This window comes from Staurois parvus, unplaced genomic scaffold (assembly GCF_062004578.1).
Source record: "Staurois parvus isolate SC_StPar_1 unplaced genomic scaffold, SC_StPar_1.0 ptg000129l, whole genome shotgun sequence".
NCBI classification, from domain to species: Eukaryota; Metazoa; Chordata; class Amphibia; order Anura; family Ranidae; genus Staurois; species Staurois parvus.
The window spans coordinates 5552366-5579463 of record NW_028317925.1 but is presented as its reverse complement, the minus strand read 5'-3'; the positions used below and the strand labels follow the sequence as shown (position 1 = coordinate 5579463).

The window sequence follows — 27098 nt, the reverse complement described above, 5'->3', positions numbered from 1 at the left end:
AGCAGAAGGTCTTGGGAGGATCGATGATACCCGTGTATAAATACAGAACACTTTCTGAGTTGTATCCACCACTATCCACACTGGTTACTATTACCCTTACAGGGTGAAAATGTGCATAAAACTCTCCATCAATATGACTTGTCCTCTTAATTTAAAGTGCAACCATGCACCATCCACCTACAATGTGCAAATGAATCCACTTGCTCTTCTCTTCCCCTTTAGGCATCCACAGTGTAATCTTCACTCTGTTTTCTCCTCACCCATTCATAAACTCTCAAACGCCGTATAAAAGCAAACATACGAGCCCGTAGTGCAGTAGTGTAAAATGACCAATTTATTGTTAAAATTGCGCTTACATGAAAGAAAAGGACAAACAACCTGTACCAAAATGGCCACCGTAGCACTTCCTGTTACGTCTGACGTCACATACGTTGTCAAATTTACTTCCTCATAGGCAGTAGACACATTTTTGCTTCTGCATAAATGTTTTTCTTAGATTTTTTTTGTATTTGATTGGGGTCAACACTGTATTGTATTGTATTGGTTGCCATTTTTTAAAATACAATTTTTAGATACAGTAATTACAGTCATCAATGGACCACTATTGTTTTATTTTTTGTAATAAACAGGAAACGTTTGGGGCAAGGTATATACACGGAACAGATTACACTGGCAGTGATGATTTATTGATTATTTAAATTGTAAATGGAACACTTTGGGGAACAAATAATAGTAATGATGTGAAAAATATAACATTTAATTGCTGAAAATATTCACACAACATTTAGAGAATATTGCAATGCTGAGAATTTCCCCTAGTGAGAAGATCCACCTGTATAAGTAATCTTTTCTTGGCTGGGACCTTACAACAGGCTTATATTTAGGGATAAATGAAGTATTTACATATATGAAAACATGCTATCCTGACATTAGTGTGGGACGATCCAACATCTTAACTGTCAGAGAAGAGAAGCAGTAAAAGTCTTCACCATAGTTATATTTTTAAATAGTACAAACTTATTGTACTCAAACTATTTTCTAGTTTACCATCAAATAAGCTTAGTCTGCTCAACACAAGCCTCAATAAATCGGCACAAACATGTAGACTTTTTGGAATAAAGCAATATACCAGTCAATGCACCTGCTTGTAAAACTAGACAATTATTCTGGTCAGTTTACATGTGAATACCTCAAAATGTAGAAATATAAACAAACATAAATAAATGCAGGGCTTTGAATGCACTGGAAAAATCTATGGAAGAATAATTAGTTAAAAAATGTTTTGAAGTAATAATTACTCATTAGGTAATAATTGTTCTTTATTTGATGTTCCCAACATTGGACATCAAATAAATAGCAACAAACTCCTATCAGCATGGCTTAAATACCAGGCAAAGATATGCAAACAGAGTTCAGGCATGTATCAGGAGGCATGGTTGTAACAGAGAAAGGTCTATAGGCTAGGAAAATGCAGTCATATGTATTGAGCTAAGGCATCTTTAGTTGCACATGAAGGATGTTTTGCTGCAAAGAAAAACTTCTTTACTGATATGTTGCTACATGAAACTTAAGGACTTTATCATCCTTATCCATCCAAAAATACAGGACTCAACACCGCTTAGCTGTTGTAGTTTTAGTGATTTGCTGAAACTCTATTTTACTAAATATATTGGTGAAGCAGTTGTCTATGTTTCTGAATATATTGACCATATACTAATACGATGATCTTTTGATCCAGCAGCCAGCAGTCGTTCTTCAGGTATAATATGGTCTGAAAAAGCCACACAGTGCACACTTGCTGAATGGTACTGGAGAACAGCTAATGGCTTCATCTTCTTCCATCCAAAAATGCGAACGCGGAAGTCCCAACCTGCAGTTGCCAGGATCTTCCTGTCTTGCCTCAATGCGACATCAGCAATGCCTGGATTGATGATTTCCTGGGCTTTACAGGTCTCAATATCAGAATAAAATGTTAAGGATCAAAAAGCTTAACACAATACTACATAGCAGTAATTAACTCAAAGATGTCATGTAAATCAGTATATGTTAACCATATAAGTAACAGCTTGTAATACCCCTTCATTACCACACTATTTTTCAATTTTCAGAGCTGACAATTACTGTCACTGTACCAAATTAATTTTATGTCAAGAAAGAGAAAAAAATAATAGAATGGACTATTAGGCATCATAAAGATATTCACACAGCACAAATAAAATAATTAAATCTTATTGAACAAACGTCATTACAAAACAAAGTCTATTATATATTTATGTCGTGTGTATTTTATAATAGTCTTTGTTTTTTAATTACTTTTGTGCAAGGAAAATTATTTTATTTGTGCTGTATGAATATCTTTACGGTGCCTAAAAAGTCAAATCCATTATTTTTTCTTTTTCTTGCATACCTGTTGAAGGATGTGGCAACGTGTTATTGAGGAGTATGGATTGACTATAGGCTTTAATATAATTTTATTTCATTTTTTGAGAAAGATATAGCTTTCTTTTTGTGATATTTAACCACTTCAATACCGGCACCTTTACCCCCTTCCTGCCCAGGCCAATTTTCAGTTTTCAGTGCTCTCACAATTGGAATGACAATTGCACGGTCATACAACGCTGTACCCAAATTCTAATTTTTTTCACACAACTACAGGTTTCTTCTGGTGGTATTTAATCATCACTGGGTTTTTTATTATTTGCTAAATTAACAAAAAAATACTGAAAATTTTGAAAACCCCCCCCACATTTTTCTTTGTTTCTGTGGAGGGCCAATCTAATTTCTTGAGGCCCAAAAATGTCAGGACAGTACAGACATCACCCAAATGACCCCTTTTTGCAAAGTAGACAGACTGAGGTATGGCAAGTTTTTTGAAGTTGTAATGATTTGTCAGAATTTTTTTGGGAAAAATTAAATTAAATTTTTTTTTTCACAAATTTTTTCTTTTTTTTTTTTTTTTTTACTGCCACCAGTGCAGTACAGCTTCATCATATAGCTGGTATGGAAGTGATCAGGCACACTGACTGGTGAGAGTACGATAGGAAAAAAACCATTAACATTTTTTTTGTATTAAATTTTTTTCTTTTTTCTTTACGATTTTTTTTCCATAACACACTGTGAACACTGTGTGTAGTATAATGTTACCATAGTAACATTTAACAACTCTGGCGAAGTGATCAGTATTTTTTTTTTTTGCTTATAGCAAATCATTTCTTAGCTATAAACAAGCATTTAACTGAATGAAATCGATTCATTCAGGTTTTTGTTGTGATTAGCTGTGATTGGTCACAGCTTAACACATGGCACAGATGGGCTGTGATTTGCCTATTCTGTACATGTGATCACTGTGACCAATCACAGCTACTGACTCAATTGTATACAATGGATGGCATGAAAGGAAGCCATCCATTGTTTACAATTATCATGTGACCTGCTGTGATTAGTCACAGCGGTCATATGGTACCGGCAACGGCCCAGTACATAGATCTGTCATCAGGTGTGTCCGAGGTACATAGCCGGTGACAGATCTTGCCACAGCGCAGCCCCACGGTCACGCACGAGGCTCGATCTGGAAGGACGTCATATGACGCTCACCTGGATAGATAAGAGTCCCTACCAATAGAAAAATGACATCCTGCACGGCCTCAGGTAATAATCACTGGGTTTTTTTAAATTTTACTATACAAGGGAAAAAACACCAATCAAAATGCCAGGACAATACGAATGCCAGGACAGTACGAAATCCCCCCAAAATGGCCCCTTTTTGGTTCTCACTTTTGCCATGATTTTTTGGAAATGAAGAAGCATTCTGCTATTGAGAGGGCTAAGCACAGAGCTTGGGAATGGTGTACTAGACACATTAAAGTTCAGGTCATACACTGTGAAGGAGAAATTGAAGTGGTTAAGATAATAAACAAAATTAAAGCAATAATCCCCCTGCGCTTTATATGGACCTATAAACCTTAATAAGCTGCTAACACCCAATCCTATACCTATAGGTGCATAAACACAAGATACTTAAATAAAATGGTGTAACGCTAAAATAAGCGCCGATAGCATATGAACAAATATATAATCATATAAATGATAAATAAAATGGTGATTAGATCCTTCAGGGATACCGTAACAGGATGGAGATGAAGAGGTTAAAATTCAGATGTGCAGGATAAGGGAAATTAAGGATATAACATGTGTAGGAGAAGAGGGGGATATGCAAAAAAAAAAAATCTCTGTGTCAGTGATACAGAATAAATGGATCTGCAGCTGAAGATCCATTCATTCCTTCCCCATCAACAAGAACTTTATCTTTCTCCTTCCCTGTTGTAAGAGGAAGGGGAGGGATCAACATTGTAAGCAAAAGCATGTAATCGCTGTAATGATCAATTGAAGCAATCACATGCCCAGCCCCACTGTTTTAAGACCCTGGTAGAAAGGGGGTTAAGTAGGCACACTGCGACTTTATCTTGGAAAGTCTTGCTGCAAAGATTACAAATAGTGAGCTTTTGGCTATTATGAAACGTAAACAATTTACTTCCTCTGTTTAATTCTTTCCTATGATATTCAGATATATCCTAACTTTGTGACATTATTTTTTTTAAAAGTATAATATTATACACATAAACAAAGCCATGTACTGAATATTACAAGCCTTCTAATACATTGTTTTCCCATTAATATACTCAACGGCATGTAATGCTTATTAGAAAGTATTTATTTATTTTCATAATGTAACTGCAGTTGGACTGCAGCCCAGGGTTCTGTTGCTGAAGTGACTATACACAAGCATGCCAATTGGAACATGAGAGGAGCGAGCCACTGTGCTCATTTCCACATGATGTCATTAGCTCAGGTACCTGGAATGTAACATTCCACACATCTGCTTTGCATTATTAATGGATGAGTGGGAAAGGAAACCTGAAATCATTCACTATCCCTATCATTTATGTGGGAGGCACATCTATTTATTTTATTAATGCTCACTAAATACCATTTAGGGAAATACATTAGATAGCACATGGAAATGATCAAATGTCAAAACTGTCGAAAAGTGTTCAAAAGCCAACACATACTATCAAACTACTACCAAACACTATGAAAAGAAGAAAAGAAAAAAAACACATATCAAAACGTATATACAATTTAACAAAATATACCATTCATGAGAATGAACCATCCCTATATAATGACTGATAGTAGTGTAACAACTGTACTGTCAGCCTTACAAGCTTTAAAGTAAAAGCAAAGCCAATATTTGTTTAAATATTTGGGACAGTATGATGATATGTTGCTTTCACTGCTGGGGAGTTTCAGCATTTGTCTTGACAATGACCACTGTCATTAGAATAGACAGTGAGGGTAAATATGTCAATGGGGACACCTGTTCATGTAACAACTGAACAACCGTCCAAGAGAGAAATTTACTCTCACCTACTGTTATGTCCAGGAGACAGGAGGTGAAGGAAGATCTATCCAATGGGCTGAACCCCCCCCCCCCAAAAAAAACCCAAAAACCCAGGGTTTTAACCCATCTTACTAAAAAAGTTTGGGCTTCAGATATACTTGGTGGACATTTCTCCAAAGCCTTATAGCTATCCAATATTGCAAAGTAAAATCTTAAACTAAACTAAGTTTCATTTAGCAAAATTTATTTTAGGTTCCACATAAAATTTAATTAGATTTGGGCTTCATTGTTTTGATTTAATACATATTTGCTTTTCTGTTCATTTCACTTTATGGTAGGATCAAAATTCTAATCTTTTTTTTATTACACTTCAATTGATCAATTTTTATCTGCATGCTGCAAAATAAATGAACTTAATACATATTCGGCATACCACAATGTTTTAATCCCACAGAAAAATATGGAATTATTTTTGAACCAAACATCAACCTTTTTTGTTCCTTATTGGGCTGATTACAAAGAGATTGAAATTTACTACTAATTCTCACAGCTTGATTTTTTATATAGAATTATACAAGCACCTTTTGAACCTTCATGGGTTAAAACAAAAAAGATAAACAAAGCAAACAGTGATACTGTATTATTTAAGGCACTCACTCAGAACTATGATGTTGTAAGCAGTCAATGATGAATTGACAAAGGGCTGCTAACTTTAAACATTATTGTAGCAGCAGAACAAGTGTTGTATGGTAGAATGGGTAAACCAGATGGGATGGTAGTTCTTACCTTGAGGTTCTGCTGCTCGTCAAGAGCCCAAACACTCAGTGTTTTTTCAGAGGATCCCGATACCCCCTTGGAATTCATGAAGTCAAAGTCAAGGCTCATAATAGGTTCCTTGTGGCACATAATTCTGCTCATTAATTTTTGTTCAAGGACATTCCAGAGGACAACAGAACCATCTTCATATCCAACAATCAACAAGGGACTGGACCCTGACTTGGGCTATTGAACAAATAAAAACAAAAATGAATGAAGAGTATAAAGTAGTACAAAGAAATGGAAGTGCACCTCCAAACAGATAAACTGAAAAGGTTAAAGCTGAAGTCTTTCAGACAACTATTAAAAACATTGTGTTAGGTTTGTCTTGTTTTCCCCAGTCAGCTGGTGTACCAGAATATGCCTTGCTGTGTCTAAGGATTCTCCAGTCTGGCCCATGCTCCTCACCCTTGGCTATCGGTGTAAAGCAAGTCAGTATGGCGATGCATGCTAGTGGAGGAAGCTAAGAACTGTGTTCTCTGGCTGTTCCCTCTTTTAAAAATATGTCCATTGACTGAAGCAAGGAAAATAGGAAGTTTCATTGGCAGTACTGTTTTCAGTCAGGAATCTCTTACAATCATATAAAGAACATCCATATCATTAGCTAGCTGAAAATGCTGATGAGATAAGTATTCTGGGAAACCACAGTGGCATCACAAACAAGAACTGCTGCTACATCTTTTCTTGTGACACACATTTTGAAAAAATAATGAGACCACTCTTTAAATAGTTTATATGTTTATCTTAATCAAGTCATATCTACTGCTCAATGGTGAAATAAACTCTGTTTGTTTATCCTGGTATTAAGCTTACAAAATATCCCATTGCTTGCTTCAGAAACACCATCAAGCATATAAAACACAATTATCCATTGTTACCTAAAACAAGAATAATGTGAATAGATATTTCACTAAAAAGTATCTCACTATTTCTGATGTTTGCTATAATTATTCCAATGTGTCTACTGAGACAATTCTTAAGATGAACTTAGAATTAATAGCGACTGTGTTTTGCAAAAATAAGTATGGCGATCCTTTCTTCAAAATAAATACTTCTATTGAGGGGTAAACATAGTCTTGGTCACTACTGTAACCAATAAGATATCATGTGATTAATGATGCCAAAGGTCAAAGGCCATGACATGATGACCAGACACCTCATTTATTTTAGCCTCTGAAATAACTCAAAGGAGATGGAACCTTGGTGGATAGTGTGTCACATTTCAGAGAAAAGGATTCATCATCTCACCAGAGTGAATTATAATAACCAGTCAGACAGGAACTGGTCAAGCCAGGATAAATATCCCTAGGGAACGTCAGGTTTAAACCCTCAATCTGTTGTACTATAACTGTCATACACTCAGCAGAGCTATAGAATGAATTGGATAGAGTGATGTATTCAGAGAAATTGCACTGTCATTTATTTAACTTACATGATGATTTTTCATTCACAACTGGTCAAGTGCCACAATGTCTAAATGGCAACAACTTGATAGTGTAATACAAAGGACAAAGATTGTGATATCAAAACAAGGTGAAGAAAAGCAGAACACAATATTGTACTTTTCCAGATGACTTATTAAAAACGGTGGTATACTATGTATACTGATACATGGAGAAGAAGACCCTTTGAGGAGACTACTTTGTAAAAAAAAAAACGTGTTCCCCTTTCTACATCTGACTGTTCTTGTTTTCAGCATTAGTTGGTATTTTTTTTTTTTTTCATATTTGTGTGTATTCTGCACTATAGAGTTTTTATCGTTCTGTATTCAAACAAATTTGCTGAGAGGTTGAGAAGCAAAAATAAATAAATAAATAGATTGACGATTCTCTGGGCTTTAATGCAAGGAGTATGCAGGTAGGAGAAGAAAGCAGAATGGCAGAGATATAGAGATGATGGGAGGGTGACTGTAAGTGAAAATTAAACTGCAGCAGAGGAAGATCTGGTCCCCTCCCCGCTGTGGTGAAGAGCTGCGTAGAGTTCATCTTTAACTATAAACACCCATGCACCATCTCAGGTTTCACCTATCTTTTAGGCCTGGTTCACACAAGTGCGATTTCTGATGTGACTTGAGCTACACAGAATCACTTGACAATGGAAATTACATTCTCAGTGGTGCCCGTTCACATCAATGCAGCACATCAAGATGCGCTTTTAAAAAGGCTCCTATGCTACTTTGATGCAATTGCAGCGTGATGTTGGTCCCATAGACCTCAATGGAAACATACCAAAAACTCATTAACATGCTTTTTTTTACATGTTTATATGTTTTTAGGGTCCTTAACAACCAGCATTCAGTCTCCTTCACCATCTGAAAATGCAATAATATCAAAGAATGCAACAAAATGACACTACATAATTGCACTGAAAAATCTGATCAAATTAAAACTGCACTAGTGTGAATCTAGCCCAGCCTTTTTCAACCAAGGTGCTTCAGGTTTCTTCAGGGGTGCCTTGGCAAAATGCCTATAAATTACCCAAACATTGTATTTAAGCCAGCAGATGGACGAAGCCTTCCTTTTGGTTACACTAAGCCACAGGATTTCATCTTACATCATTACAAATTTCTAGCCACAAGCGTCCTAACAGCCAGTGATCAGTTGACAAGAAGGATGTTGGACCCCTATACAGTATCCTTGTTTGCCCTTCCCTTGCCCCTCTCCATCAGCACTGGCGTCACATTAGCTGATTGAGGGAGAGAAAAGCTGGAATACTAGTCAGTACCAGTGTGCAAAGGTGTATTTGCTTTGGAAGAATGAATTACCTCTAATGTTGTGTCCTACATGTGTCTAGGTTGCTGTTTTATGTAAAACTATTCATTTAGTTTTTTACATTTTAAAATGGGGTGCCTTGAGATTGTGTATAATTTTAAAGGGTGCTTTGACTAAAAATAGGTTTAGTAACACTGATCTAGCCTTAATCCCTAATACTTTACCTTCCCCTTAAAATTAAACATTTAAAGCTGATCTCCACCTTTTGATATACTTTACATAGTTTGTTTTGGCCAGCTTGGCCCAAATGAACTACGTCCCTCAATGACCCGTGAGGCCTCTGGATGTGCAGTATAAACTGTATGTAGCTGTGGCTACATACAGCATATCGCACTGTGTTCTGGGTGTGAGCTAAAACTTCCAGTCTCAGACCCAAAACACAGCAGAGTCTATCACAACGGTGCTCAGCCATTCAGAGTAAGCAATGTATGCTAGTGAACTCATGTGGGTTTGCTCCCAAGCCACAATGTTTGCATCTATTGATACAGCTCAGCCTCTTCCCTTGCTTTCTCCTCCCAGGCTGTGATTGACAGCAGCAGGAGTCAATGGCTTCCGCTGCTTCTGAGCCTCCTCTAAAAGATGTGCACGAGAGCCTTGGCTCTCAGGGGACTTTACTTTCTCATTGGCTGGAACAACAGTGGGAGCCATTGGCAGAGCAAGCCTGCTTGGGTGCCCTCAGAGCAAGCTGCTTGCTCTGGGGGCATCCTGCAGGATAGAGGGGCAAGGAGCACCGGCAGGAAACCCGAGAAGAGGAGGATCGGGTCTGCTCTGTGCAAATCCACTGTACAGAGCAGGTAAGTATGACATATTTGTTATTTTAAAGAAAAATAATTTCCTTTAATATGTTCACATCCTTTCAAAGGATGTCTTAGGGCTTGTTCACCCAGGATGTGTTAGGGCTACACTGGCAGTTATTTCAAGAGCAGCCCCAAGTCACAGACAAGGCAAAATACATTGTTTACTATGGTTACATAGTTAGTCTGGCCGAAAAAGTCCATCCAGTTCAACCAATAGAAAGTAAAAAAATGTATACAAACCTATACTCACAGTTGATCCAAAGGGAGGCAAAAAAAACAGTAAAGCATGATCCAATTTGCTCCTGCAGGGGAAAAAATTCCTTCCTGATCACCCAAGAGGCAATCGGATATTCCCTGGACAAACCTTACCCATGAATGTTAGTATCCAGTTATGTTATGTGTATTTACAACAGAATCCAAGTCTTTTTATAACGTAATCTACTGAGCTGGTCAGAACCAGTTCTTGAGGGAGTCTATTCCACCTTTTTACAGCTATCACTGTGAAAAAACCTTTATCTATTTGAAGATTAACCACTTCCCGACCGGCCGTTGTATATAAACGGCCGGACGGTGGCACTGCAGGGTCGGGTGGCCGTCTATAAACGGCCTCCCCGCACCCTGCTTGTGCGCGCTCCCTGGGAGCGCGCAGCACCGCGATCCGGTGCCCGCTGTGTCCTCCGGACACAGTGAAACACCGATCGTCGGGCGGGACCTCTGTACGAGGTCCCGATCATGTGATCACTGATTGGCCAATCAGTGATCACATGCAAAGTAGTAAGGAAGATGTCACTTCTGACATCATTGCTTACTATGTGTGAAATCTGTGAATGAGCACAGAGGTCACATGGTACAAGGCTATTCACAAAAGCCTTGTACCATGTGACAAGCTGTGACCAATCACAGCTCACTCAGTTCTTCTCAATGAGTGCAAGAATGCACACAGAGAGAAAGAGAAATGATTGCTTTTACATCCTATCAGTGTAAAAAAATAAAATAAAAATCTTCATCACCCCTCACAAGTAGTACAGTGTCACCATGGTGACACTGTACTGCTAGGGTGACAGTATGTAAAAAAATAAATAAATAAATAAATAAAAAATAATAATATAAAAAAATAAAATAAAAATGTAAAAAAAATGTTTAAAAATTATAATTTTTGCTTATAAACTAATTTGGATTTTTTTTTTTTTTTACTAAAAAGATAAACGGAATAAATTTTGGCTAAGATTTATGATGAAATATTATTTATTTGCAAAATTTTATTAAAAAAACACTTTTTTTCAAAATTTTTGGACATTTCATTTACATAGCAAAAAAAATACAAATCCCAGTGGTGAATAAATACCACCAAAATAAAGCTTTATCTATCTCAAAAAAATGGTAAAAAATTCATTTGGGTACAGTGTTGCATGACCGCGCAATTGTCATTCAAAGTGTGATAGCGCTAAAAGCTGAAAATTGCCCTGGTCAGGAAGGGGGTAAAAGTGTACGGTCTGGAAGTGGTTAAAGCTTTTCCTCCAGACTTAAAGAGTACCCCATTGTCCTTTGTGATGACCTTAAAGTATGTATTTATACATGTTGATCATATAATTTTGTAAAGCGCTGCGCAAACTGTTTGGTGCTATATAAATCCTGTTTAACCACTTGCCAACCGCGATATAGTCGAATGATGGCTACAGCGCGGTTGTCCAGTTCTGAGAGGCTGTCATATGACATCCTCCCGGAACGCGCCTTCCTGCACGCCCCCAGCGATCTCTGTGATCGCTGTGTCCTACGGGCACAGCTGATCACATGATGTAGTAAAAGGCCAATAACAGTGGCCTTTTACAAGGTGATCAGCTGTGTCCAACGACACAGCAGATCACCGGGTAAATGTAGTTTCCGGTTATCCACTGCACTTTCCTCACGCTGTCAAAATATAAACAAAGAAAACCTTTTTTTTTGTTAAACTTTGCTATTTTTTAGTTTATAGTGCAAAAAAATAAAACACCCAGTGGCGATTAAATACCACCAAAAGAAAGCTCTATTTGTGTGAAAAAAATGCTAAAACTTTCATATGAGTACAATGTTGCACGACCGCGCAATTGTCATTCAAAGGGCAACAGCAATGAAAGCTGAAAATTGACCTGGGCAGGAAGGGGGTATAAGTGCCCAGTAGGCAAGTGGTTAATAATAATATCCCTCCTTAACCGTTTCAATACCGTGCAAATTTACACCTTCCTGCCCAGGCCAGTTTTCAGGTTTCAGCGCTCTCACACTTTGAATGACAATTGCGCGGTCATACAACATTGTACCCAAACTAAAATTTGATCATTTTCTTCACACAACTAGAGCTTTCTTTTGGTGGCATTTAATCACCGCTGGGGTTTTTATTTTTTGCTAAATTAACAAAAAAAGACCAAAAATTTTGAAAAAAAAACACATTTTTCTTTGTTTCTGTTATAAAAGTTTACAAATAAATAATTGTTCTTTATAAATTTAGGCCGAGATGTATTCTGCTACATGTCTTTGGTGAAAATAACCCAAATTAGGATGTATTTTTTAGTTTGTAGGAAAGTTATAGAGTTCACAAACTATGGTATATATCTGAATATTGATCAATCCTGAAGTACTGACAGCCAATCTAATATCTTGAGGTCCAAGAATGTCAGAATAGTACAGATATCCCCAAATGACCCCTTTTTGCAGAGTAGACAGTCCGACGTACTTCATAAGAGGCATGGCGAGTTTTTTGAAGTTGTATTTTTTTGTCATAATTTTTCGGAAAATGAAAAAATTAAAAAAAATTATTTTCACTATTTTTTTTTGTACAGCGTCATCATATAACTGGCATGGCGGTGAACAGCGACACTGACTGGTGACAGTATGAAAAAAAAAAATATTTTTTTTTTTATTATTTTTTTTTTATTTTTTTATTATATTTAATTTTTTATTACATTTTTTTTTATTTTTTTTCATATTTTACTATGACCAAAATAGTACAATGTTACCATAGTAACACTGTACTACTTTGGGGAAGTGATCAGTATTTTTTTTTTACACAATTTGCTTATAGCAAAGAATTACTTTGCTATAAGCAAGCATTTACCTGAATGAAATCGATTCATTCAGCTTTTTTTTTTTTTTTTTGTGCTTAGCTGTGATTTGGTCACAGCTAATCACATGACATGTGCATGTGATTAGCTGTGACCATTCACAGCTAGGCACTAGTATACAATGGATGGCATCATGAATGAAGCCATCCATTGTATACAACTGTCATGTGACCTGCTGTGATTGGTCACAGCAGGTCACATGGTACCGGCAACGGGAGCCGGTACTCGGATCTGTCATCGGCCGTGTCCGAGGTGCACGGGCGGTGACAGATCACACTGCTGCGTCGCTCTGCAACCACGCAAACCGCGCATGTGCGGGAGCACGCCAAATGGCGTGCACCCGGAAAGCTGCAGCGCTTTTCAAGCCGCCAAACGGCCATTGGCCGGGCGGCAAATGGTTAATCTCAAGAGAGAATTAATTCAGTTCCGCTAATCTTTCCTCATAGCTGAGTTCCCCCATGCCTCTTATCAGTTTGGTTGCCCTTCCCTGCAGTTTCTCCAGTTCCCCAATGTTCTTTTTGTGAATTGGTGCCCAAAAGTGAACTGCATATTCCAGATGAGCTCTTACTAATGATTTGTATAGGAGTAAAATGATCTTTCTCTCTCTCTCTCTCTCTCTCTCTCTGGAGTCTATACCTCTCTCAGTACAAGAGAAGTTCAAACTGCATCCAATCTGCAAATATCTGAACGGGCACTTACTGCTGTTCAGAGACTCTGGGCTCCAGCAAAATGGCAGACTCCGGCAAGAAGAAACAGAAACAATAGGGTTAGGGACTGATGTGAATGTACAATATATACAGTGGGGATCAAAAGTTTGGGCACCACAGCTAACAATTTGTATTAATGTGCATAAAGAAGCCAAGGAAAGATGGAAAAATCTCCAAAAGGCAACAAATTACAGATTAGACATTCTTATAATATATCAACAAAAGTTAGATTTTATTTCCATCATTTACACTTTCAAAATAACAGAAAACCAAAAAATGGCGTCTGCAAAAGTTTGGGCACCCTGCAGAATTAATATCTTGTACTGCCCCCTTTGGCAAGTATCACAGCTTGTAAACACTTTTTGTAGCCAGCCAAGAGTCTTTCAATTCTTGTTTGAGGTATCTTTGCCCATTCTTCCTTACAGAAGTCTTCCAGTTCTTTGAGATTTCTGGGCTGTCTGTCACGCACTGCTCTTTTAAGGTCTATCCATAGATTTTCAATTATGTTGAGGTCAGGAGATTGTGATGGCCATGGCAAAACCTTCAGTTTACGCCTCTTGATGTAATCCCCGGTGTGTTTAGGATCATTATCCATTTGTAGAAGCCATCCTCTCTTTAACTTCAGCTTTTTCACAGATGGCATCAAGTTACCATCCAAAATTTGCTGAAATTTTATTGAATCCATTTTTCCTTCTACTCGTGAGATGTTCCCTGTGCCAATGGCTGCAACACAACCCCAAAGCATGATTGATCCAACCCCATGCTTAACAGTTGGACAGAGGTTCTTTTCATTAAATTCTGTGCCCCTTCTTCTCCAAACGTACCTTTGCTCATTCCAGCCAAAAAGTTCAATTTTAACCTCATCGGTCCACAGAACTTGTTTCCAAAATGCATCAGGCTTGTCTATATGTTCATTTGCAAAGTTCAAACGATGATTTTTGTGGTGAGGACGTAGAAGAGGTTTTCTTCTGATGACTCTTCTATGAAGACCATATTTGTACAAGTATCTCTTTATAGTGGAATAGTGTACCACAACTCCAGTGTCTGCCAGATCTTTCTGGAGGGATCGTGCAGTCAAACGGGGGTTTTGAATTGTTTTTCTCACAATCCTGCGAGCTGTTCTGTCTGATATTTTTCTTGGTCTTCCAGAACTTGCTTTAACTTCCACTGTTCCTGATGACTGCCATTTCTTAATTACATTCCGAACAGAGGATATTGACATCTGAAAATGCTTTGCTATCTTCTTATAGCCTTCTCCAGGTTTGTGAGTGTCAACTATTTTCAGTTTCAGTTTTCTAGACAACTACTTAGAAGAACCCATGGTGCTGATTGTTGGGGCAAGGTTAGATGAGTCTGGGCATTTAAAACCTTTGAGATTGACATCACCTGGTCTTCCCAGACGATGATTGAGAACAATCCATGACACTGGCAGGTCTCAGCTTTGCAAAGGGGGCAGTGCATGCTATAAATTCTGCAGGGTGACCAAACTTTTGCAGACGCCATTTTTTTGTTTTCTGTTATTTTGAAAGTGTAAATGATGGAAATAAAATCTAACTTTTGTTGACATATTATAAGAATGTCTAATCTGTAATTTGATGCCTTTTGGAGATTTTTCCATCTTTCCTTGGCTTCCTTATTTGATACTACTGCATTTTCAGATGGGGAAGGAGACTGAATGCTGGTTGTTAAGGAGCCTTAACAACTTGTAAAAACATATCAAAAACGTAAAAAAAAAGCATATTAATGAGTTTTTTGTATGTTTTCATTGACGTCTATGGGGCCAACATCACGCTGCAATTGCATCAAAGTTGCAAAGGAGCCTTTTTCAAAAACGCATCTTGATGTGCTGCATTGATGTGAACGGGCACCACTGTGAATGTAATTTCCATTGTCATGTGATTCTGTGTAGCTCAAGTCACATCAGAAATCGCACTTGTGTGAACCAGGCCTAAAAGATAGGTGAAACCTGAGATAGTGCATGGGTGTTTATAGTTAAAGATGAACTCTAGGCAAACAACTAAATACACAGATATAATACATATTAGGGGGCTGCCAAAGGATTTGTACAGTATATCTGTCCATTTAGTACTATGATTTATGCAGCTCTGTACCACAGCGGGGAGGGGACCAGATCTTCCTCTGCTGTAGTTTCACTTTCACTTACAGTCACCCTCCCATCATCTCTATGTCTCTGCCATTCTGCTTTCTTCTCCTACCTGCATACTCCTTGCATTAAAGAAACCCTAACTAGCTCCTTATTATTATTATACAGGATTTATATAGCGCCAACAGTTTACTCAGCACATTACAATATAAAGGGAGACAATACAGCAACAATACAGTTCAATACAAGAGGGATAGTAAGGCCCTGCTCCTTGTGCTGTTTCTTCCTTGCCCTCTCTGAGATCTGCTGTACATATTGTACAGTAGACTGCAAGAGAGTAATACTAAGTGAGATTCAGATAGTCACACTGCTTGCTGAATAAAAAAGTACATTTAAGGCCCATTTACATTTTGAGTTGAGTTAACATGCATTATGTCAAGCATTAACTTGCTCTGTATTCAGGCAGCTAATTGAATCAATGGGCTGCAAATGCATCAACGTTTTCCCCAAAAAACAGATGAGCTACAAATGTTTTTCTTCCATGCATGTGTGTTGCTTTTGTGCATTGGAGGTAAGATTCATAATGAATGGCACTGCAATGCAGCAAAGCAACACAATGTATGCATGTAAATGGTCCCTTTATGATCTATTTATGGAGTACACAGTTGTGTTCATTTGTGCATTTTACATCTCTCTGGAGTTTAGCTTTATATTCACATTTCTTTTCAACAACGTAAGCCACTTGTTATGTTGATACAAGATATGGGAAGGGGTATAGTGACAGAACTTGGAAGCTATAAAATGAAAATGTTTTTATTTTCTTTTTTTAATTTACAGGCATGTATGTATGTGTTCTATGTGTTTTACTTTTCTTTTTTTTCTCCAATTACTCATTCACATTATGAGGTTCTGTACTGTTTCAAGAGATTACCTGTTGTGTTTATCTCCCTGTATCTGTCAACATTACTGTTTGTATGTTTTAACATGACAACACATTTTCAGCAACATAAAAAATCATGTATTATATAGAGCTGTGAAATCATGTTTGTCACCTGATTCCCTTCTATAGCTTACAATTTTACAAGAAATACCTCGAGGTCATAAAGCTGTCAACAGCATATTCACAAAACATCATGTACTTCACAATTTGTACTTCACAATATGTAATTATATAGAGGCTTTCCTTATCTGAACGATTACATAGAGTGTAAAACAATAAATCAGATGCTCAAAATTAAAAAAAAACATACTAGTATAAAAATGATTTATTCAGTACTGTTTAAACAGTGCCATTTCATTTTCCTCCTTGTTCACAATATCTAGGACACTACACTAAACAGTATTTTAGTTGAACCAACCAACAATATGACATAATTATAATACAGGGGAATATTTAGAAAGCTATTTATAAAGGTAGCAATTGATTAATTCATAACTTTTTCAACACCAACCACCAACTTTTTAAACACCTGTCAGAAGAATCACTTTCTTTATAGACCATAAAGCCCTTATTAAAATAGAAAGAAAATGAGCCCAAAGTGCAGCTACCAGTCAGTCATTTTATGGAAAAATGTTCCTCCATTTAGCCAATTTGGTTCCTAGCTTAAAGCCCAACTATTGGTTTAAATCAGATACATAAACTTCAGGTTTCTCAAAACAAATGGTATTCAGTGTTCTATAGTTAGTTTTCTTTAGAAAGCATTCACAGAAGTCTGACACTCCCCCAGTGAATCAGAGCCTGAGTGCACCAATCAACAAGAAGCATGAGCTTTGCAAACTGCAGAGCTTTGGGTCAGACTTAAAAGGGGGCATGTTGGGACTCTGCAAAGGGACCATGGCCTCCATGAGGACCAATGGCCCTTCCCTCCAGCATGCTGGAAGGGAATAGGATTTTCTACTCAGGCTGTGACTCCTTTCTTAGGAAAATAAACTATAAGGCCTTATTCACACCATACGTGCAGAAATATTGATGAAAGCTGAAAAGCAGATTTCACTTGCAGACATCAATTTACCTCAGTATTCATGTGCGCTTCAATGAGTTTTATAGACATTGCAGATTCCTGCGTAGAAAAAAATCTGCACATGATACTAGTGCTGTAGTGTGAACAGGGCACATAGAGAACAATTGATTTTGTTGTCCCCATGCAAACTGCGTGCAGAAAAACTGACAGCTCTGCACCATGGTGTGAGCATAACACACAAAACACTGCGCAAATTCTATATATTAATAAAAATAAAACTTGCCTATATGCACCCATTCAGAAGACAAGTTACATGGGAATGTCAATGCAACTGAGGACAGGCATGCTGTATGTCTCATCATATGTCAGCTACTTATCACTGTTCAGGATAACATTACTAAAATTTGGTTGCTTCAAGGGAACCATAAAAAAAAAATGGAAATGATCTGACTGGGGCCCCACCAAATACTAACATTTTCTGTTGCTGATGATCAGACTTATGCAGCAGTGAGAAGTTAAAGTGGAAGCTTAGTCAAAACCTAACTAACGCTAAACTTACTCCCTGCCACACTCTAAGCCTATTCCATCTAGCTCTGTAAAGAAAAAAACCCGCTATACTTACCTATTCTGCAGCCAGTCCGGTCTGGTCTCCAGCGGCGGTTGCTGTGTGCAGGAGAAAACTGACGACTGGGAAATCCCGGGGAAGTGACGTGACCCATAGAGTTACTATGGGGCTTCCATTGTCAGCTGCTTCTCCTGCACATCCCACATACTGAAGCCGCCGCTGACAGCTCAGTGTGGGACCGGAGTGGCTGTAGAACAGATAAGTATAGTGATTTTCTTCCTTACAGGGCTAGATAGGTTAGACTTAGAATGTGGCAGAGAGCAGGTTTAGAGTTAGTTAGGTTTTTACTAAACGTCCCCTTTAACTGTTTTTTGTCCTCCTTATAGCAGAAGTACTGCTACAGGGCGGCACGGGTGTGCAAAATCATGTCTATGTACCTGATCTTACATTTCCTGGTAGGGGGCACACGCTACTCACGCCGCCATTCGCGCCCGTGGCTGTCAATCACCGGGTCCCGGCCGGTGATTACTCGCTGGCGCCCAGTGATTGCCAAACAGCTCTGACGGGGGGAGAACGGTTTGCAAACAAAACACTTCTCTCCTCTGTCAGCTCCAACACACTGCTTTGCATGGCTGTGCATAGCAAAGCCATGCAAAGCAGTGTGCTTACAGTGAAGCACAAACACAGCACACTGTTATAAACGGCACGCAGCACACAGTTAACCCTTTGATTGCCCCACATGTTAACCCCTTCCTGCCCAGTGCCATTAGTACAGTGTCAGTGCTTTTTAGTAGCACTGATCACTGTATTGGTGTCACTGGGGATGTCAGTGACACCAAGTCAGTTCCCCCCAGTGTCAGAATGCCCGCCACAGTGCTGCAGTCCCGCTATAAGTCGCTGATCGCCACCATTACTAGTAAAAATACATTTTTAAAAAAAATCCCAGTATCTATACCGCCATTTGTAAATGCTATAACTTTCATATAAACCAATTAATTTACACATATTGGGATTTTTTTTAGCAAAGACATGTCGCAGAATACATTTTGGTCTAAATTTATGACAAAATTTGAGTTTTAAAAATTTTTTTACTGGACATGTTTAATAACAAAAAGTTAAAAGTAATGTTTTTTTTCTCAAAATTGACGGTCTTTTATTTTTCTATAGCGCACAGGAGATCAAATATCACGGACAAAAATTTAATTTGGGTGCAGAGTTGCATGACCATGCAACTGTCAGTTAAAGTAGCTCCATAATGCAAAAAATGGCCTGGTCAGGAAGGGGGGTGAATCCTCAGGATGGCAAGCGGATAATAATCCACAACACAGCAGAAAAGTAACAACAGAATGTCCCAGACAGAAAAAAAAAAAAAAATCAGTATTTTAATAAAAAGCGATTTTATCACAAATTCAGTGAAATGTAGTGATTGATCTAAAAAATGTAGGCAAGACTACCCAAAATGTACATATAAATGCTGTACCAAGGTAGAGCTTATAATAGTTGTGCTAATAAAGGAAATTCAGCCTATTACTAAATAAAAAAACAATTTAACTAAATAAATACTTTACTAATACTAAATACTTTGAATGTGAATGTGGAACACTTACACTACTCGCGCCCTAATTGGAACCCATTGGGACTCTCCCTAATAGGAACCCCTGTGAGTCAGCTGTTTTTAAAGTTTTAAAGAAGCAGCTCCAAAGGCTTTAGTGGTATCTAAAGTTCTCTTTTCAGCCACTGAAAATAATGAGTTCCCTAAAAAGGAACGTAGTTATATAGCACCTCATATGTGTCCTTTTTTACTGTAAAAAAATTGTAGGCTCCAAGTAAGGACACCAAGGACACATGGGGGGCACACAGAAAGATTCCCACACATATGTTGAAAGCAAAAAATGGCTTTAAAGATCCAGCAACTAAAGTAACAGACTAATTAGAAAGCTACATCCTAATCTACAAAAACAACTTACGTATGCGGTTTTCTTCTTGTAAAGCACCGTGGGAGAAGTTATTTTATATATAAAATAAAACTTAAATATGGTAATAAAATTAGAACTGCTAACCTGCCACAGTTTAATGCACATCACCATTCCACACTTGTCTGCAACTGGGTCCATGCAGCCTATTATTTTTTTGGATGCCAGGTCGATAACCTGAACCTGTTCAAAATAAGGAAAAAAATAGACTTAAAGGCACTTATTACATAAAAACTGTAATATAAGTACAGTAATGCAGTAAATGGAATTACTTTTACCAGAAATAAAATTATATATATGTCTTCATAAAATGGGAAAACTAGCAAAGTATGATTTGCAGTTATTCCTAGTTAGTTTTTATTAATGCTAAAATTCACAGTTAAAATTTTAAATAATACTAATTCATTTTTATTAACTTCTCCATCCCTTTTTTTACTTGTATGTTAAGTTTAAAAAATAGTTTTTGTGGCATCAACAAAAGGAGGGGCACTTAGGTAGCCTCACCTTAGGATATTGTCATGAATGAAGAATAGGAGAGGCACTGATTTCACTGTGGCTCCCCACTCAGCTTGTGGCCCTTGGGCCTCTTGACATTAAGCATCACTGTTTTATCGCAATTTAAAAATGTCCTTTATTGTGAAAGCTTTTTTATTCTTATAGGAACAGTGCTTTCATCTTGTATTTTTTTTTTTTTCAGACAACTGGAAAGGTGATATATTGCCAAAAGTAATGGCACACCCCTCCAAATCAATGGATTCAGGTGTTCCAATCACTTCCATGGCCACAGATGTATAAATTCAAGCACCTAGGCATGCAGACTGCTTCTACAAACATTTGTGAAAGAATGGGTCGCTCTCAGTAGGAGCTCAGTGAATTCAAGCGTGGTACTGTGATAGGTTGCCACCTGTGCAATAAGACCATCTGCAAAATTTTCTTGCTACAAAATAATATTCCATGGTCAAAGTGAAAGCAAGTGGGAACTACCACAACTCAGCCACGAAGTGGTAGGCCACGTAAAATGACAGAGCGGGGTCAGCTGAAGCGCACAGTGCGCAGAAGTCACCAACTGTCTGCAGAGTCAATAGCTAAGACCTCCAAACTTCATGTGGCCTTCAGAGTTATCACAACAATGCGTAGAGAGCTTCATGGAAAGGCTTTCTACGGCCGAGCAGCTGCATCCAAGCCTTACATCACCAAGTGCAATGCAAAGCGTCGGATACAGTGGTGTAAAGCACGCCACTACTGTACTCTGTAGCAGTGGAGACCTGTTCTATGGAGTGACGAATCACGCTTCTCTGTCTGGCAATCCGATGGACGTGTCTGGGTTTGCCGATTGCCAGGAGAACTGTACTTTCCTGACTTCATTGTGCCAAGTGTAAAGTTTGGTGGAGGGGGGATTATGGTGTGGGGTTGTTTTTCAGGGGTTGGGCTTGGCCCCTTAGTTCCCATGAAGGGAACTCTTAAGGCAGTGGTTCTCAACCTTTCTAATGCCGCGACCCTTTAATACAGTTCCTCATGTTGTGGTGACCCCCAACCATAAAATTATTTTCGTTGCTACTTCATAACTGTAATTTTGCAGTGGGAGGAGTAGTGCCATGTCATTGGTGTCAGTGGAAGGAGTAGTGCCCCATCACTGATGTCAGTGGGATGAATAGTGCCCCATCGTTGGTATCAGTGGGAGGAATAGTGCCCCATCACTGGTGTCAGTGGGAGGAATAGTGCCCCATCACTGATGTCAGTGGGATGCATAGTGCCCCATCGTTGGTATCAGTGGGAGGAATAGTGCCCCATCACTGATGTCAGTGGGAGGAATAGTGCCCCATCACTGGTGTCAATGGGAGGAATAGTGCCCCATCACTGGTGTCAGTGGGAGGAATAGTGCCCCATCACTGGTGTCAGTGGGAGGAATAGTGCCCCATCGTTGGTGTCAGTGGGAGGAATAGTGCCCCATCGTTGGTGTCAGTGGGAGGAATAGTGCCCCATCGTTGGTGTCAGTGGGAGGAATAGTGCCCCATCGTTGGTGTCAGTGGGAAAAATAGTGCCCCATCGTTGGAGTCAGTGGGAGGAATAGTGCCCCATCATTGGTGTCAGTGGGAGGAATAGTGCCCCATCATTGGTGTCAGTGGGAGGAGTAGTGCCCCATCATTGGTGTCAGTGGGGGGAGTAGTGCCCCATCATTGGTGTCAGTGGGGGGAGTAGTGCTCCATCACTGGTGTCAGTGGGGGGAGTAGTGCTCCATCACTGGTGTCAGTGGGGGGAGTAGTGCCCCATCACTGGTGTCAGTGGGGGGAGTAGTGCTCCATCACTGGTGTCAGTGGGAGGAATAGTGCCACATCATTGGTGTCAGTGGGAGGAATAGTGCCCCATCATTGGTGTCAGTGGGGGGAGTAGTGCCCCATCATTGGTGTCAGTGGGGGGAGTAGTGCCCCATCATTGGTGTCAGTGGGAGGAATAGTGCCCCATCACTGGTGTCAGTGGGGGGAGTAGTGCCCCATCACTGGTGTCAGTGGGAGTAGTGCCCCATCACTGGTGTCAGTGGGAGTAGTGCTCCATCACTGGTGTCAGTGGGAGGAATAGTGCCACATCATTGGTGTCAGTGGGAGGAATAGTGCCCCATCATTGGTGTCAGTGGGAGGAATAGTGCCCCATCATTGATGTCAGTGTGGTGGAGGGGAGAATAGTGCCCCATCATTGGGGTCAGGGGGGGGGGGGAAATAGTGTCCCATCGTTGGTGTCAGTGGAGGGAGGAATAGTGCCCCATCATTGGTGTCAGTGGGAGGAATAGTGCCCCATCATTGATGTCAGTGTGGTGGAGGGGAGAATAGTGCCCCATCATTGGGGTCAGGGGGGGGGGAAATAGTGCCCCATCGTTGGTGTCAGTGGGGGGAGGAATAGTGCCCCATCGTTGGTGTCAGTGGGGGGAGGAATAGTGCCCCATCGTTGGTGTCAGTGGGGGGAGGAATAGTGCCCCATCGTTGGTGTCAGTGGGGGGAGGAATACTGCCCCATCGTTGGTGTCAGTGGGGGGAGGAATAGTGCCCCATCGTTGGTGTCAGTGGGGGGAGGAATAGTGCCCCATCGTTGGTGTCAGTGGGGGGAGGAATAGTGCCACATCGTTGGTGTCAGTGGGGGGAGGAATAGTGCCACATCGTTGGTGTCAGTGGGGGGAGGAATAGTGCCCCATCGTTGGTGTCAGTTGGGGGAGGAATAGTGCCCCATCGTTGGTGTCAGTGGGGGGAGGAATAGTGCCCCATCGTTGGTGTCAGTGGGGGGAGGAATAGTGCCCCATCGTTGGTGTCAGTGGGGGGAGGAATAGTGCCCCATCGTTGGTATTAGTGACACAAATAATGGGGCACTATTCCTCCCACTGACACCAATGATACTTACTTTGCTGACCCCTGCTCCAGCCTGGGCTCGCTCTCTCACTTACCTGTCAGCTGTCTTCCTTCTCTGGCCGCTCTCCTCTTCACTCGCTCCGGCAGCTCCCTCGGTCTTCTTTGATGTACGCGTGCTGCCGCTCGGCTCCTCCTCTCCAAGCTCCACCTCCTCGCTGGTGATTGGCCGCCTGTGTGCCTCTCCTGAGCTACAGTTCCGGTGGCCAATCAGCGGCGAGGAGGCGGAGCTGCTGAGCGATCCCGGAGGTGTGGCCAGGTGACAGGAGCAGCGTATCATCCCGCCCACACATCGCCGGAGACAGGAGCGGTGTCTCGGTTCCTAAGACCATCGGAAATATGTGTTTTCCGATTGTCTTAGGCGACCCCTGGGAAATGGTCGTTCGATCCCCAAAGGGGTCGCGACCCCCAGGTTGAGAACCGCTGTCTTAAGGCGTCAGCATACCAAGATATTTTGAACAATTTCATGCTTCCAACTTTGTGGCACCAGTGTACAAAGCAAGGTCCATAAAGACCCATGAATGAGCGAGTTTGAGGAGGAGGAAGCTGACTACCCTGCACAGAGTCCTGACCTCAACATGACAGAACACCTTTGGGATAAATTAGAGTGGAGACTGCAACCAGTGTAGAGTTGCAGCTTTAAAGCATAACCACAGGCGAACCTTATTTAGTTCTGAAAAGAGTGGACAGGGATTAGGGATTACAACACCTATAAGCTTTTATTTTAGGAAGATTCACCCTCTGTATTTGTCCTGTTTACCATTATCATTGAAGGTGAACGTAAAAGAAAATCCCAAATTTTGAGCTGTCCCCAGAAAAGTAATAGAGGGGAAAACTTCCAATGGGGATACTAGTTCTAGTAACTTGGGGGCTTAAGGGATTCCCTTAATTTGCAGGAATTTCTAATCACTACCTGTTCTGACTATGGAATAGGAAGTGAACGTATAACTCCCCAATGGAACACAGATGACAAAAAAAACTGACAGAGGTTATAATCCTCCCTTGCTCTATCCAAAATGAAAAAATTACCCATAGTACTACTTTAATTGAAGAGTATTTAAGAAAAGTATAGTATGAGCTGCTGTTATAAAGTCCCTCCATTTGCAGCAGCTGAAAAACTAACACAACCATCAAATGTTATTCTAAAAGAACAATACAGGAAGTAACATGGTATTTTAGATTTCCTCTTAGTTCCAGGTTCAAATACAGATGTATATTTCAAAATAATAAAGGAGAATGTTAAGTAGTAGAGGTGAGTATAACCAAGTATTTGTATCTGCATTTTAATGTAAAAATTGACATTAAAATGGTAATAAAGTGGTAAAGTAGAACAAAAGGCAAAACTTTTTTTTAATGTTTTGGATAAGCAATGGGGGTTATATTTCAAAACAAAGAAATATGTAAGTGGGACTTTTTTCCATATGCCACCAGGAGTGAGGAAAGCCAAAGGGAAAATAGTTAACTAAAATAACTATATTCTCTTTGGCTTTCCTCACTCCTGGTGGCATATGGAAAAAAGTCCCACTTACATATTTCCTTACTTTGTAATTTCATAAGCAATTGCACAAATATTGTGCAATAAAAAAATTGCAGCTAATATCTTTTAGTCTACAAAGCCTCTACTTTCAGAAACTATCAGTGCTTGATTGCTAATTGGTTTTAAGTAATTTTCTAGCCAATAATTCAGATTATAACATGTGAGAAAAATAAAACTACCGTATTTTTCGCTCCATAAGACGCCCCTGACCATAAGACGCACCTATGTTTTAGAGGAGGAAAACAAGAAAAAAAAATATTCTGAACCAATGGACTGCAGACACAGTGCAGGAGATGATCAGAGACTGCGGACATAGTACAGGGAATGACCAGAGACTGCGGACACAGTACAGGAGATGACCAGAGACTGCGGACACAGTACAGGAGATGACCAGAGACTGCGGACACAGTACAGGAGATGACCAGAGACTGCGGACACAGTACAGGAGATGACCAGAGACTGCGGACACAGTACAGGGGATGACCAGAGACTGCGGACACAGTACAGGGGATGACCAGAGACTGCGGACACAGTGCAGGAGATGACCAGAGACTGCGGACACAGTGCAGGAGATGACCAGAGACTGCGGACACAGTGCAGGAGATGACCAGAGACTGCGGACACAGTACAGGGGATGACCAGAGACTGCGGACACAGTACAGGGGATGACCAGAGACTGCGGACACACTACAGGAGATGACCAGAGACTGCGGACACAGTGCAGGAGATGACCAGAGACTGCGGACACAGTACAGGAGATGACCAGAGACTGCGGACACAGTACAGGGGATAACTAGAGACTGCGGACACAGTACAGGGGATGACCAGAGACTGCGGACACAGTACAGGGGATAACTAGAGACTGCGGACACAGTACAGGGGATGACCAGAGACTGCGGACACAGTGCAGGGGATGACCAGAGACTGCGGACACAGTGCAGGGGATGACCAGAGACTGCGGACACAGTGCAGGGGATGACCAGAGACTGCGGACATAGTACAGGAGATGACCAGAGACTGTGGACATAGTACAGGGGATGACCAGAGACTGCATACAGTGCAGGGGATGACCAGAGACTGCAGACAGTGCAGGGGATGACCAGAGACTGCAGACAATGCAGGGAATGACCAGAGACTGCAGACAGTGCAGGGAATGACCAGAGACTGCTGACCTTTGGGGAGGGAGGGGGAGCGGGTACCTGAATTTGACAGGTACCCGCTCCCACTTCCGCGGTGTTGTCCTTCCTTCATTCTTCCCGGGCCGGCTTCTGTGACAGCCGGGTGCCCACTGCGCATGCGCGAGAAGCGCTGCGCTTTGTGAATGGCCCGGCGCCTTCTGGGACCTGTCATGTGTCCCAGAAGACACCGGACCATTCACAAAGCGCAGCACATGCGCAGTGGGCACCCGGCTGTCACAGAAGCCAGCGCGGGAAGACTGTGCAGCGCTGGAGTGAGGAACAGGTAAGGCCCTGCAGGAGAGAACAGCTGAGCGGCCGGCCCGGTATTCTGACATGGTGGCGGCAGAAATACCGGACCGGCCGCTTTATATTCGCTCCATAAGACGCACTGACATTTTCCCCCCTTTTTTGGGGGGAAGAAAGTGCGTCTTATGGAGCGAAAAATACGGTAATTGCTTCTGTCCCAAAGTGGTTAAGAAAACAACAAACCAATAAAAGTCTAACACATTTTAAAGAGGATCTTTAGTCAGTTTTTAAAAAATTAAAGGTCAGCAGCTACAAATACTGTAGCTCAGCGTTTCTCAACCGGGGTGTTGCCTGAGGTCCTCAGGGGTGCCATGGCATTGTGCTTGAAAAAACTGTCAAATCCGACCGAACTTCCACTTTGCCGAATATCACGACACCAACAGCACGGCCAGCACAGTGCAGTGCAAAGTAGTGGTGGGGGAGGCAGCTTTCTGAATCTTGAGCTCTCGGCCTCCCCCTACAGGACAATACCCGGCCAGCACCACCCACAGCTGCG

At 40.6% G+C, this 27098-nt stretch overlaps 1 protein-coding gene across 3 annotated transcripts in view; it reads right to left on the bottom strand.

Annotated features, from left to right (window-relative positions):
- Positions 1–311: 311 nt before the first annotated feature.
- The window catches only part of GNB1L (G protein subunit beta 1 like), a 55622-nt gene continuing 28835 nt past the window's right edge, over positions 312–27098 (bottom strand). For all 3 annotated transcript variants that reach the window (XM_089672478.1, XM_089672479.1, XM_089672477.1), the window contains 3 exons: positions 20278–20373; positions 6188–6403; positions 312–1952 (listed from right to left, as the gene is read on the bottom strand). In XM_089672478.1, the coding sequence (XP_089528604.1) occupies positions 1686–1952; positions 6188–6403; positions 20278–20373 (579 nt within the window). In that variant the 3' untranslated portion in view covers positions 312–1685. The remainder of the gene's footprint in view (positions 1953–6187; positions 6404–20277; positions 20374–27098) is intronic.